This window comes from Staurois parvus, unplaced genomic scaffold, assembly GCF_062004578.1.
Source record: "Staurois parvus isolate SC_StPar_1 unplaced genomic scaffold, SC_StPar_1.0 ptg000232l, whole genome shotgun sequence".
NCBI lineage: Eukaryota > Metazoa > Chordata > Amphibia > Anura > Ranidae > Staurois > Staurois parvus.
This window is the reverse complement of record NW_028318028.1, coordinates 6,699,264-6,713,402: the sequence shown is the minus strand read 5'-3', so window position 1 is coordinate 6,713,402 and position 14,139 is coordinate 6,699,264. Positions and strand designations below refer to the sequence as shown.

General features: G+C 41.7%; 1 protein-coding gene across 1 annotated transcript in view; it reads left to right on the top strand.

The window, feature by feature from the left end:
* Positions 1-14,139, top strand: part of LOC149460308 (uncharacterized) — a 34,941-nt gene that overhangs the window by 14,145 nt on the left and 6,657 nt on the right. The window contains exons 5-8 of the mRNA XM_089679826.1: positions 2,437-2,535; positions 3,756-3,854; positions 8,809-8,907; positions 13,579-13,779. Of these exons, the coding sequence (XP_089535952.1) occupies positions 2,437-2,535; positions 3,756-3,854; positions 8,809-8,907; positions 13,579-13,779 (498 nt within the window). The remainder of the gene's footprint in view (positions 1-2,436; positions 2,536-3,755; positions 3,855-8,808; positions 8,908-13,578; positions 13,780-14,139) is intronic.

The window sequence follows — 14,139 nt, the reverse complement described above, 5'->3', positions numbered from 1 at the left end:
TTCATGAAAAAAATCACGAGGCACACCACCATTAGAAAATGTTAAAAAAATTTACCTCTGTGCCTATATTGACTATATATAAAGTAATTCTCTTGAATAGGAATCAAACACAAAGAAATTATTTTATAATTACTTTATTATGAAATAATAAAGTATTTTATAATTGGACCCGGGGGCCGGACCAAGAGTAGATGAATGATGTGTATGTGTCATCCATAGTAAGTATAGTAATATTCCCCCATAGTAAGCATAGTAATTAATCCCCCATATAGTAATTCATCCCCCATAGTAATTAATCCCCCATATAGTAATTCATCCCCCATAGTAATTCATCCTCCATATAGTAATTCATCCCCCATAGTAATTCATCCCCCATAGTAATTAATCCCCCATATAGTAATTCATCCCCCATAGTAATTCATCCCCCATAGTAATTAATCCCCCATATAGTAATTCATCCCCCATAGTAATTAATCCCCCATATAGTAATTCATCCCCCATATAGTAATTCATCCCCCATAGTAATTCATCCCCCATATAGTAATTCATCCCCCATAGTGTAATTCATCCCCCATAGTGTAATTCATCCCCCATAGTAATTCATCCCCCATAGTAATTCATCCCCCATATAGTAATTCATCCCCCATATAGTAATTCATCCTCCATATAGTAATTCATCCCCCATAGTAATTCATCCCCCATATAGTAATTCATCCCCCATAGCAATTCATCCCCCGTATAGTATTTCATCCCTCGTATAGTATTTCATCCCCCGTATAGTATTTCATCCCCCGTATAGTATTTCATCCCCCATATAGTATTTCATCCCCCATATAGTATTTCATCCCTCATATAGTATTTCATCCCCCATATAGTAATTCATCCCTCATATAGTATTTCATCCCTCATATAGTATTTCATCCCCCCATATAGTATTTCATCCCTCATATAGTATTTCATCCCCCCATATAGTATTTCATCCCTCATATAGTATTTCATCCCTCATATAGTAATTCATCCCTCATATAGTATTTCATCCCCCCATATAGTAATTCATCCCTCATATAGTATTTCATCCCCCCATATAGTATTTCATCCCCCCATATAGTATTTCATCCCTCATATAGTAATTCATCCCTGATATAGTAATTCATCCCCCATATAGTATTTCATCCCCCCATATAGTATTTCATCCCTCATAAAGTAATTCATCCCTCATATAGTATTTCATCCCCCACAGTACTATTCCCCCCCCCCCCTTCTAGTAAGCCAAGTCCCCCGTGTCAATTCACTTACCTTTTGCGTTCCTCTCGCTGTCTTCCCGCGCCGTTCGGGTCTTCAGGGCGGACTGTGAGAGGAGCCTAGCTCCCCTCCCCTCACGTTCGGCACGCTGCCCCGCCTACACACATCCTGACAGCCACATCCGCAAGCCGGATTAAAAGGTCCGCGCGGACTTTTGGGGCTGCCAACCGAGAGGAGGCAGGGGAGCGGCCGACCGAGAGGAGGGAGGGGAGCAGGCGCCCGGCACACAGAAGAGCCGCATTAGACTGGGTAAAGAGCCGCATGTGGCTCGCGAGCCGCGGCTTGCCGACCACTGAATCATTAGATTCTAATGATTGGTCTATTTGTGAGCCGAAGCCACATGTTACAGATGAAATTGGAATTTTTCCCACGGCACACCAGACAATATCTCACGGCACACTAGTGTGCCGCGGCACAGTGGTTGAAAAACGCTGTGTTAGAGGACTATAGACCACCAGAATGTAAGGAAGACTAGACTTCAGGGACCGGTCTAGCAGAGGAGCCTGCAGGGGTGGAAGATCAGGTAAGTAAAACTGCTGTTACCTGTCCCCATAGACATAAAAGCGCAGTTAAGCCCTGCTGTGTGGATGCAGCCCAACTGCAAGAGAAGATTTTGTTTTCCCAGAGTACCGCTTTGAAATCTCGTGAGCTGATAATTTCCTGTGCAGAATGATAAGTTCACTTTGTTCCCAGTTCACTCTTTAACCTACAATACACCTCCCCTCTATGTTATGGGGAAGAGGATAGGGGGAAGAGGTCTGTACAATAGCTGCCAACGCACACCAGTGATTGTTTTGGTTGAGAATACTTGGCAGCAGCACTGAACATGCGTGGATAAACCCCAATGCAGAAGTGATCATTGTATACGGGAGTATGGCCGTGTACAGCCAATTTCTTGGATTAGTGGTTGTATGCGTACCTGTAACTCCCTAATGCAGTAGGATATGTAAACATCTGCAGCTTACAGACGTCTGCTTGCAGAGAGACCGCTCTTTCTCTTACAGTGGAGAAACGGGAAGAAAGAGCAACAAATAAATGAGCAATCATTAAATAGTTTGAGTAAAATAAGTAGCAGATTCGGGGTAGGAGGTTGGCAATCATGTGATTAATATGTTTTCTTTTAATCTATCTCAGAACAGCCAACAGCCCCAGTGCAGCAAAGCAGAGAAAAAAATTACCCCATCAGATGTTGCATTAAAGAGGAGCCAGAAGCAGAAGCTCATCATTCCACTGGCAAGTATTCAATCTGAAGTTTATACAAAATAGAGCTTAGTAACATGTATGGCTTTGTACTTGGTGATATGTTGGATGACTTGAAGTACATGGGTCATGGTAAATAGAAAAATTGGTGCTCAGAAATGGATACCATCACTCTGGGTGTATTCCCATGACATTTTCACAGCCAGGACTGGAACAAAAAGGCAGTGCAGCCCTCCTCAGACTGGGGAAATCCAACACTGCACCAAAACATGAAAACAAAGAGGGCACAAACGCCTAGCTCATTACCTTAAAACAATTTATTCAAACTAAAAGACAAAGTTTTTACTCACAAACCAAGTAGGTAATAGGCATGTGGTTGCATAAACACACAATGTGGACCACTCTCCACCTCTAACTGATGACAAGATGGTGTGAGCTGCTGACACGTTTCGGCAACTCTGTCCCCTTCCTCAGAGCCCTGACCTATCAGTTCCCACAAAGCACACTGCTTACACCCATCTTGTGGGTTCGTTCTACAATTTTATGGGTTTGCACTGCTGCTTCAGTTTCATCCTGCAATATGCTGTTATTCTACAGCTGAAATTTAATCTGCTAATATTTTGCTTTCCTTAGGTCCCTAGATTGTACGCCCCTTGAGGGTTAGGGACTGATGTGAATGTACAGTATATATATGTAAAGCACTGCACAAATTAATGGTGCTATATACAGTAAGTACCTGAAATAAATAATGAATGAAAGGGGGCAGCCAGGGACAGTAAGGATGGGGAGGAAAGGAGATGCTGGATGTCCTCCAGCCAGGAAATGAAGCAGGCTCATATAACGTACTGCGGCTTTTCAATTAATTGAAGTCAAAAGTATATTATTTTAGTACAGGAGCTTTTACAATTGTGAATGTGAGGCTACAGTTCAGCTTTAAATAGAAATTTGAAAGCATTTTGTTAGATTTCTTTTAATACGTGCAAAACAAAAACACCTGTTGATCCTGCCAGAAATCTTTAGAGCTGATAACTTCTTGGCTTTTGCCTGTGTGGAGTGATAAGGTAGCATTGTTCCCAGTTCTCGTTTACTTACAGTACACCTCCCCTCTATATTATAGGAAAGAGGAGAGGGGGGTGTTCTGTACAGTAGCTGCCAATGTACTGCACATTTATTATTTTTTCGGGTGGGGAGGTGGTGGAGGATGATTGTTGAAAATGCAGTTTAATGTAGAGTATTTTTTAATTCTCTTTCAGAACAGTCAACAGCCCTAGTGCAGCCAAGTATAGAAAAAAGTTACCCCATTAATCTCTGCATTAAGGAGGATCCAGAAGAAAGACTTCATCGTTCCGCTGGCAAGTATTCAGTTGACGTCTATACAAAATAGAGCTTAGTAGTATGCATGGCTTTGTACTTTCTGTGTTCGATTACCTTGAAGCACATGGGTTCTGGTTTCAATTCCCATCAAGCATTCTGCTTACACTCATGTTATATTTTTTATGTATGTGTTTACTCTGCTGCTTCCTTTCAACACGCACGCACACACACACACACACACACACACACACACACACACACACACACACACACACACACACACTTACTTTATTTTGGACTATAAGTCTCAGTACTTCTCTATGCAATTCAGGTAAAGCAAGGCTCATTATTCATCCAGACCAAGCTGGCTTCATGCCAAATATGTCCATAGCTATCAATGTTAGGCGGGCATATTTACATATGCAGATACCGGTCACCAATTCAACAGATCCCTTTTTTTTTGTCTTGAATGCCATTAAGGCCTTTGACAGTATAGAATGGCCATATCTCTGGACTGTTCTAAAGAGATTTGGTCTTGGTTCCACCTTCTGTCATTGGGTCCATTGTGGTATACAGCTCCCAGCTTCTATAAGGCAGGGGTGGACTGACAACTCATGAGGCCCCCGGGCAATAGGGGATCATGGGGCCCCTGTGTCCTTGCCCAAACTCAAAAAAACCTATGAAAAGGGTACCAGGGGCATCTCATGGGGCCCCCTACTGACCCTAGGCCCTCGGGCAGTGCCCGAGTTTCCAAATGGTCAGTCCACCCCTGCTATAAGGGTCAGCGGTCTGCAGTCTTCTCCTTTTCAAGCTTTCTCGTGGCTGTAGGCAGGGGTGCCCTTTATCCCCCCTGCTTTTTGCCAAATGCTATTGAACCCCAGTCTGTTAAGGGCAGCTTCGAATGTAGCCGGGTTGGTCAGAGGAAATTTGGAAGAAAAGGTTTCACTTTATGCAGATAATTTTCTTTTTTCTGTCTGATCTTTGCTCCTCACTGCCAGCAGTCATGAAATATATAGATGACTGTGCTAGATTTGCATGATTAGTCATTAGTTGGGAGAAATCTGTGCTCCTCCCATTGGATTCCTTACCATTATTACTATCCACCTTCGCACATTTAAAATGGTTTAATCTCTTAAATATTTGGGTGTGACTATGACTGCCTCCCCATTGACATATATAATGGATAACGTCTTCCTATTGTTGACAAGGTTTCAAAGTCAAAGCAAGGTCTGCTGTAAGCTCCCCCTTTCGGTAATAGGCCGATAAAAAAAATGTTATGGATTCCGCAACTTTTATGTCTTTTACACAATTCCCCAATCTGGATTCCTTTTGAAGAACTTTATTAGGTTGAATATTAGAAATGTACATATAGAAATGTAATTTGGTGCAACAAGGTTTCTTGTATCAAACTGGAACTATTACAATACCCAAAAAAGGCTGGGGGTCTATCAGCTCTTAATCCGCAAATTTACTTTTTAGCTGCACGATTGCAGCATTTCGTACGATGGGACATTGAGGCCCCAGCCAGTGCCTCATATTGTTTAACCCCTTTGTGGCTGACGGTAAAACACATCTTAATGCCTAAGCACAATTTTGCAACTTTCACATGTGTTCGCAAAACCATACATATCATCACAACTACTTTGTGCATCCAGGTGGATTATACCTTGTTTTTTTCAGGACAAATTGGACTTTCATTTGGTCGTAAATGGTAATGGATATCTCCTGATTTTTTTTTTTATTACCAAAGGAAAACTGGCCCAAAATAGTAAAAAAAAAAAAAAAAAAAAAATTTTTTTTGCAAATTTAGCTGTATATTTCTTGCTACTACCATAACCTACCACCAAAGAACAACCCAAAATAATTTCTCCTGCTCCTGTGAATCGCAGCGATACCACGTGTGTGTATGTTAGTTTTTGTTTGTACCCGTAGTACAGCCCAGAAACAATAGTGCGCGATTTGCATTTTTTTTTTATCCTGCCACTAACTGATACTAATTTAAAAATTAAAAAAAAAAACCCTGACCATAAAAAACAAAAAACGACCATGACCTTTGACCTTGACCCAAACAGTAACCCTGTCATACCCTGGCACAACCTTGATCTGTTTTTTTTTTTTTGTTTGTTTTTTTTTCTGAAAAGACAGAGAGAGATACAATGTATCTCTCTCCTCCATTCAGAGAGAAAATAAGGACGACAGGCTTCACGGTGACTGATCACTGTGAAAGCCAATCAGACGCTATCACAACGATCAGGTGACCTGGAATCGGGAGTTCCAGGTCCCGATCGTTAGAATGGGACCCAATGGCCCTCATTGACACCTCGGTCTTTGTGCTGGGAGTGCGCTGCACTCCCAGCAGAAAGACAGGTATGCAAGTTAGCGGCCCCACAGAGAAAAAACCCAGTTCTGTGAGGCCGCTAATTTGCGTGCGGTTGTCATCAAGTGGTTAATTTCATGTCTGTTCCAAGGACGCTCACCTCTGCATGCCCTCAGGTTGTTCTGCTCTCACCAAAATGCCCACCTGCGCACTGATGTTCAAGGTATGGGAGGTAGCTAAGAAGTTATTGGGGGCTTCCCCCCTTACTAAATATACCCCTATATGGGGCAATGACAGGCTTCCTGAATTGTTTACCCTGCAGGGCTTTCAGAGGTGGGAGAGGGCAGGAATCCACACCCTTGCACAGTTATATGAGAAGGGCCTACTTAAATACTTTTTAGCAGTTGACAAAGGAACTTTCTGTGAACTCCAGGTGGTTCTACCAATGTTTGCAGTTGTAATATGTTTTGTTTGCTCAATTTTCTTCTTCGGTTCCATTTTCTCTGGTGCCGGTGTTGGGCAGAGTGATACAGGCAAATTCCATTAGGGGTCTTATCTCAGTTATGTATTTTGCTGTTTTGGAGAACTCCTCACATAAACTCCCCCGACTTCTAGCGAAAATTGGGAACAAGATTTTGGACCAATTTGGAACCATGTCTGAGATGGGATCCTTTGGGCACTTCCCCTTGTCTCACTCTCTCCTTCGCACCGGCTAACCCAGGGTTTTATTCTTCATCGGGTGTATAGGACCCCAGAGTTTCTGTGTGCTGTTGAGCTAAGATCAGACCCAACATGTCTCAGATGTGGCAATTCAGGGTCCCTGATACACTTTTTGTGGTGCTGCTCCAAGCTCCAGAGGTATTGGGCAGGTTGTGGGTATGCATAATGGGATTTTAGATGTGAACCTTTTAGTAGACCCACTTAGTGTACTTGATTATTGGGCTATGTTGATTTCTCTGTGCTTAACCCATCAGTATGGATTACTGTTGTACGTGTGCTGTTCGTTGCCTTTGGGCAAATAGCGCTTCCCCGCACCCTCCAACCCTATCCGACTTGGATATTCGACTTCAACAGGTGTAAATCTGATCATTAACCTCCCTGGCAGTATTCCTGAGTGTAGCTCGGGGTAAAGTTTCAGTACCACAAGCGGTAACCCCGAGCTACACTCAGGCTTACCATGCGGCGCTGCTCCGGGATCCCTCAATCACTTACCTTGTCCTGTGCTCCCGCGATGTCCCTGCTGCAGTGTCCCCGGCAATGTAATCCGGCGGATGCCGGCATCTGTCATCTGGGTTTTGTCCCCTATGAGCATCGGGACGTACGGGGGACGGAACTGGCGGGAAATTTGAAAATGACAAAAAGTGACATTCACTAAAATCACTAAAATCACATAGTAAAACATTACTGTATCAAACCATTTCACATACATTTTGTCCCGAGTGCTTTGTCCTGTGCCCTGCCTGCATTTTTACTGTTCTTTCTGCCTGGAAACTGAGAAATGTCCATGGTGTCCAAAAAGCGTCCCTTTAGGTCAAAATCGGTTTTAGACCAGCTAGAGAACAGCGATAGTAAATCAGAACTACTTGCAGAATTGAGTGATAATGATTTGTGGGGGAAATTCGTCATCAGACACTGAAAATGATTTTGCGACTTTGCTCAGTGATGTGCGAACTTGCCCCTATATTTCAAATTTCAGTGTTTTTTGTTTGAATATATTATTGCATTAAATTTATTATTATTATATTATTATTTTTTATGACTATTTATTAAGTTATAATTTATGATTTCGTGTTTCAAGTTTTATCCTACCCGGGATGTTTACTAGACTCTTGTTCAGACAGATTTCAGTGAGTTATTCCTAAAAATTACAGGCCTACAATAAAAAAAACTACATATTTCCATGAATAAAAATGTACCGCTTTGAGCACAGAAATATGGACATAATCATACCGCTAGGGAGGTTAAAAAGGTTTAATGAAGTTTGGTCACCTTGGTAATCGCTGTATTACCCATCTCTAAATGCAGGGTGCTTATGTAGAGTTGATATTTTTCAAATATCTACCTTTTTCTTGGTGGCTCTTAGGTATGCTTTATGTTCTTGGTTTTGTTCTTTTTTTTTTTTCTTCTTTTTGTTGTGTGGTACTTTTGTAATTATTTTCACTTTTTCTATTTATGTATCAAATTTGTTTCTAAATAAAATAGAATCTGATACAAACAAAAGGAAGTGTTTTGTTATGTCTGTTTGATAAATGCAAATAATTACTAGTTGATCCGAATCAATAGAGTTGATTTAATAAAACTAGAGATTACAAAATCTGGTGCAGGTCTGCCTAGAAACCAATCAGCTTCAAGTTTTTTTGTCAAAGCTTAATTGAACAATCTGACGTTAGAAGCTGATTGGCTACCATGCATAACTGCACTCTAGTAAGTCAACCCCAAAATCTTTTGAGATATCATCTTCTTGTCCTGCCTGTGCTATGTGCCAGTGGTTAACAGTGCTCACAATTTTATCTGTGACCTACAGAACATCTCCCCCTATGTATAGGGGAAGAGGAGAGGGAGGTGTTCTGTACATTAGCTGCCAATGCATGTCAGTGATTATTTTTTGGGAAAGTGGTGGAGGATGTTTATGAAAAATACAGTTTAATGTGAAGTTGTCTTTTAATCTATTTCAGAACAGCCAACAACCCTAGTGCAGCAAAGTATAGAGAAAAGTTACCCCATCAATCTCTGCATTAAGGAGGAGCTGGAAGAAGAACCTCATCATGTCACTGGCAAGTATTCAATCTGAAGATTACAAACAATAGAGAACAGTAGTATGTATGGCTTTGTACTTCGTAATGTGTTTGGATGCCTTGAATCAGATCCTGATTTCAGTTCCCTCCAAGCACACTGCTTATATCCATCTTGTATGTTCTTCCCATGTTTTTATTTGTTTGCACTGCTGATTCAATTTCATCCTGCAGCCAAAAAATATGCTGTTATTTTAAAGGCTAAGTTCACCTTTAAGAAAAAAAAGTACACGTTTGCAAGAAAAAAATGACCACCGCTGCTCAAATCAGAGCATGTGTTACTTACTCCTGACCTCCACACTCTCAATTACTTCTGACCAATGCAGCCTGTGTTACTTACTCCTGCTTCCTCTGCACTGTGCATTAATTACTCATGACCAATGCAGCCTGTGTTACTCCTGTGTCCTCTGTACTGTGCATTAATTACTCATGACCAATGCATTCTGCTTTCCTCCTGGTTCCTTCACTCTGCATTACTTACTCCTGACCCCTGCACCCTGCTTCACCTACTGTTGGAATTCGGCGTTACATACTACTGACCTGTGTATGGGACATCATTTCTTCCACTGACACAAATGATGGGACACTCTTTCTCCCACTGATACCATAAAATGGGCACTATTCCTCCAATTGATATAACAATGGGGCCCTATTCCTTCCACTTATAGAACAATGGAGAATTATTCCTCTCACTGATACCAACAATGGGTCTCTTTTTCCTTCCACTAATACCAATGTTGGGGCATTGATTACTCCAACTAACGCCGGGGCATTTTCTACTTCCACTGGCCACAGCCCAGCCCCACTAAAGTCTGAAAGTCTTTAAACTGGCCATTTGTTAATAAAGATTGGAGAGCCGATCCCCCAAACATATGCATCCATAGAGAATGGCTTTCTGTGCTGAGAGCATACTCCAAGCACAGTGACTAAGCTGTCACAGACCACTGCAGATCCTCTTAAAGGGCCAGGCTGGGGGGGTTAAAGTAATACCGGATCATCCTGCCATGAAAGTCTTTGTTCGGGCACTTGCTGTTTTGTGGTGACAGCTGTCTCCAAATTGCACATCTACCATATGCTCCCTGCATGCTAGTTGCTACTCTGACACACACTGTGTAGACGTGGTTCACTGTTGTCATCATGAAGCTGGCCGAGAGGATTGATGTGCAGCCAATGCTGGAGAAAGTACAAGTAGACAGGAAGTGGCTATGATACTGCAGGAGATCAGCAGCACTAATACAAAAACAGTATTTTATGGGGATGATAATAGCATTTGTTTTATGATACATAGGAGTAGATTTACTAAAACTGGAGCATCAGAATCTGGTGCAGCTGTGCATGGTAGCCAATCCGCTTCTAACTTCAGCTTGTTCAATAAAAACTTGAAGATGATTGGTTTCTCTGCAGACTTGCACAAGATTTTGCTTTCTCCAGTTTTAAATAACCCCCATAGTGCTTTAGCATACTAAATTTCATCCATTTAGGGATTAAATCTTTAGGGCTAGGAACGGGATGGGAATGGTTGTATTTTTTGCAATATGATGCTCTAACATCGTCAGTATTGTAACAATGAGTAATACAAATACATTTAATATTCTCAGGTGAACAAGGAGCCTACATGGACAAATGAATAGGAACTGTTATTGCTGAATTTCACAGGTGTATGTTCAGGGGCTGCCATTCTGATCCTACTTTGCTTTCTGCTCAGTCCTAACCTGGAACAAGCCTAGTCATATCTGGTATCAGGACATCTGATGTATACATGTTTGTTCTGAGTTGGTGATTTACTAAGTAGCGCAAGGATAATGATGGCAACCTTGAAATGTGTAACTTTGGACACAAGATGGCAATGATGGCCACCATATTACCATATTTACATACTTGAAGAAAACCTGTAATATACTTGAACAACTCAATCTCAACATGTCAAAACACTCTATAGATCAAATTATATAGGCAGCTCTAATTTTATACAAATCTTAATACATGTCCAACTATGATTTTTCTTAGTTATATAGTCTGGCTGAAGACAAAGGTCCATCCAGTTTAACCATTAATAAAAAAAAAAAGTTATAATCCTACACCCACAGTTGATCCAGAGGAAGGCAAAAAAAAACCCAGCAAAGCATGATCCGATTTGCTCCTGCTGGGGGGAAAAAAATTCTTTCCTGATCCCCTAAGAGGCAATCGGATATTCAACTTTACCTATAAATGTTAGTATCCAGTTATATTCTGTGTATCCAAGAAAGAATCCAGGCCTTTTTAAAGCAATCCACTGAGTTAGCCAGAACCAACTCTTGAGGGAGTCTATTCCACTTTTTCACAGCTCTTACTGTGAAGAAACCTTTCCATGTTTGGAGATTACATTTCTTTTCCTCCAGACGTAAAGAGTGCCCCCTTGTCCTCTGTGATGACCTCAGGGTGAATAGCTCTACACCGAGTTCACTATATGAACCGCTGATGTATTTATACATGGAGATCATATCCCCCCTTAATCTCCTCTTCTCAAGAGAGAATAAATTCAGTTCCTCTAATCTTTCCTCATAGCTTAGCTCCTCCATGCCTCTAATCAGTTTGGTTGCCCTACTCTGTACTTTCTCCAGTTCCCCAATGTTCTTTTTGTGAATTGGTGCCCAAAACTGAACTGCATATTCCAGATGAGGTCTTACTAATGATTTGTACCGGGGGAAATGATATCTCTCTCTCTGGAGTCTATACCTCTTTTAATACAAGAGAGGATTTTGCTCGCTTTAGAAACCGCAGCTTGGCATTGCATGCCATTATTAACTTGTGATCTACCAGAACCCCCAGATCCTTCTCCACCATTGATTCCCTCAGTTGTACCCCCCCTAGTATGTATGATTCATGCATATTCTTAGCCTCCAAGTGCATAACCTTACATTTATCAACATTAAACATCATTTGCCACATAGTTGCCCAACTTGCCTACAGGGCACTTATACCCCCTTCCTGCCCAGGCCAATTTTCAGCTTTCAGCGCTGTCACACTTTGACTGACAATTGAGCGGTCATGCAACACTGTACCCATATGATTTATCATTTTTTTCACACAAGTAGAGCTTTCTTTTGGTGGTATTTAATCTCCACTGGATGTTTTATTTTTTGCGCTATAAACAAAAAAAGAGCAAAAATGTTAAAAAAAAAAAGTTTTTCTTTGTTTCTATTATAAAATTTTGTAAACAGGTAATTTTTCTCCTTCACTGATGTGCGTTGATGAGGCTGCACTGATAGGCAGCACTGATGAGGTGGAACGGATAGGCAGCACTTATGAGGTGGCACTGATGATGCTGCACTGATAAGCAACAATGGGCGGCACTGACTGGTGGCACTGATGGACACTGGTGGGTGGTATTACTAGACACGGCTGGGCACAGGTGGGTGGCACTGCTGGGTATAGGTGGGCAGCACTGGTGGGTGGCACTGCTGGGCACTGATCATCAGTGCCCTAATGATCGGTGCCGATCAGTCCTATGAGATTTGCCGGTTATCGGCAACAGTATGAGGAAAGTGCAGCCGATAACCGGCAACTGCATTTACCGGTCATCTGCTGTGTCATTGGACATGGCTGATCACTTGGTAAAAGGCCACTGTGATTGGCCTTTTACCACATCACGGAGATCGCCGGGGGTGCATTCTGGGAGGACGTCATATGACACCCTCCCAGAACTGGCAGGACTCGGTGAAGCCGTCATTCAACTATCTGCGGTCGGCAAGTGGTTAAACAGTGCATTGAGGTCGGCTTGTAAGTTGGAGACATCCTTTAAGGACGTTATTCCACTGCACAGCTTGGTGTCATCTGCAAAGTCTGAAATGGGATTTTTAATTGTTTATAAATATATTAAAAGTAAGGGTCCGAACACTGAGCCTTGGGGTACACCACTAACAACCCTAGACCATTCAGAGTATGAATCATTGACCACTACTCTCTGAATACGATCTTTTAGCCAGTTTTCTATCCATTTACATACAGCTTTTTCCAAGTCCATAGACTTTACCTTACACATTAGCCGTGTGTGGGGAACTGTGCCAAACGCTTTTGTAAAATCCAAGTATACCACGTCCACCGCCACCCCTCTGTCCAAGGTTTTGCTCTCCTCCTCATAAAAAGAAATCAGATTTGTTTGACAGCTTCTGTCTTTCATGAATCCATGCTGTCTGAGAAGTTAAAGTAACAGGTCTATAATTACATGGTAAAAATGTTGACACCTTTTTAAATATTGGCACCATATTGATCTTATGCCAGTCATTAAAGAGTCTCTAAAAATGAGAAAGAATGGCTTTGAAATGACAGAGCTCATTCCTTAATGACCCGTGGGTGTATGCCATCCTGTCCAGGTGCTTTATTCACCTTTATTCTGTCTAAATATTTTTGGATCATATCAATTGTGAGCCAATGTTGATCATCTGGAGCTGTGTCAATACCATGCCCATTATGGACAAGAGCTCCCCCATGCTCCTTTGTATACACAGAGCTGAAGAAGATATTTAATACATTTGCCTTCTCTTTGACTTTGTTTTCTTGTTTTTTACGTGTTGCCTTTACGGAGAACAAAACTGTTTTGTCTACTAAGATCTGTACAGTTACTATGGTAAGGGTGAACCATTTCCACATAATCTGAGTGTGTTATATTTTCAGATGGTACATCAGCCCTTCCTTCTTCATCAGCGTTTATTTCAGGAAGCCCAGAAAGAAAACATCTTCTATCTACTGTAAATGTTCACCTACCCTTTGATGAAGCCCAAAGTGCATCTGGATTTGACTTTATTTCCTCATGTGAAATTAAGCTTGAACCCAGTGGAGAGTCCTCAGATGACACAGAGGATAGTGCGGATGCAGGTAAGGAGTTAAGTTACAGTATGTGGACATCTTTATTTGTCGTTTTATCTTCATTTGTCACTTCTGACTGTGGGAAAAGGAAAAGGCTCCTGATATAGCAAAACATAATAGTCATTGTCTATGCTGTGATCCACTACTGCAACCAGAAGACTGAGGACATACTGTGAGTGCAGGGTGTCAAGGACACCCCATTACCTCAGCAACTTTGAATCACTGAAGACGACCCAGCCTGGAGCAGAGGTGAAGAGGACCATATGGCATCACACTACTGATCCACTAATACACCCAGAAGACTGAGGACATATTGTGAGTGCAGGGTGCCATGGACACCCCATTACCACAGTATCATTTATTTACCAT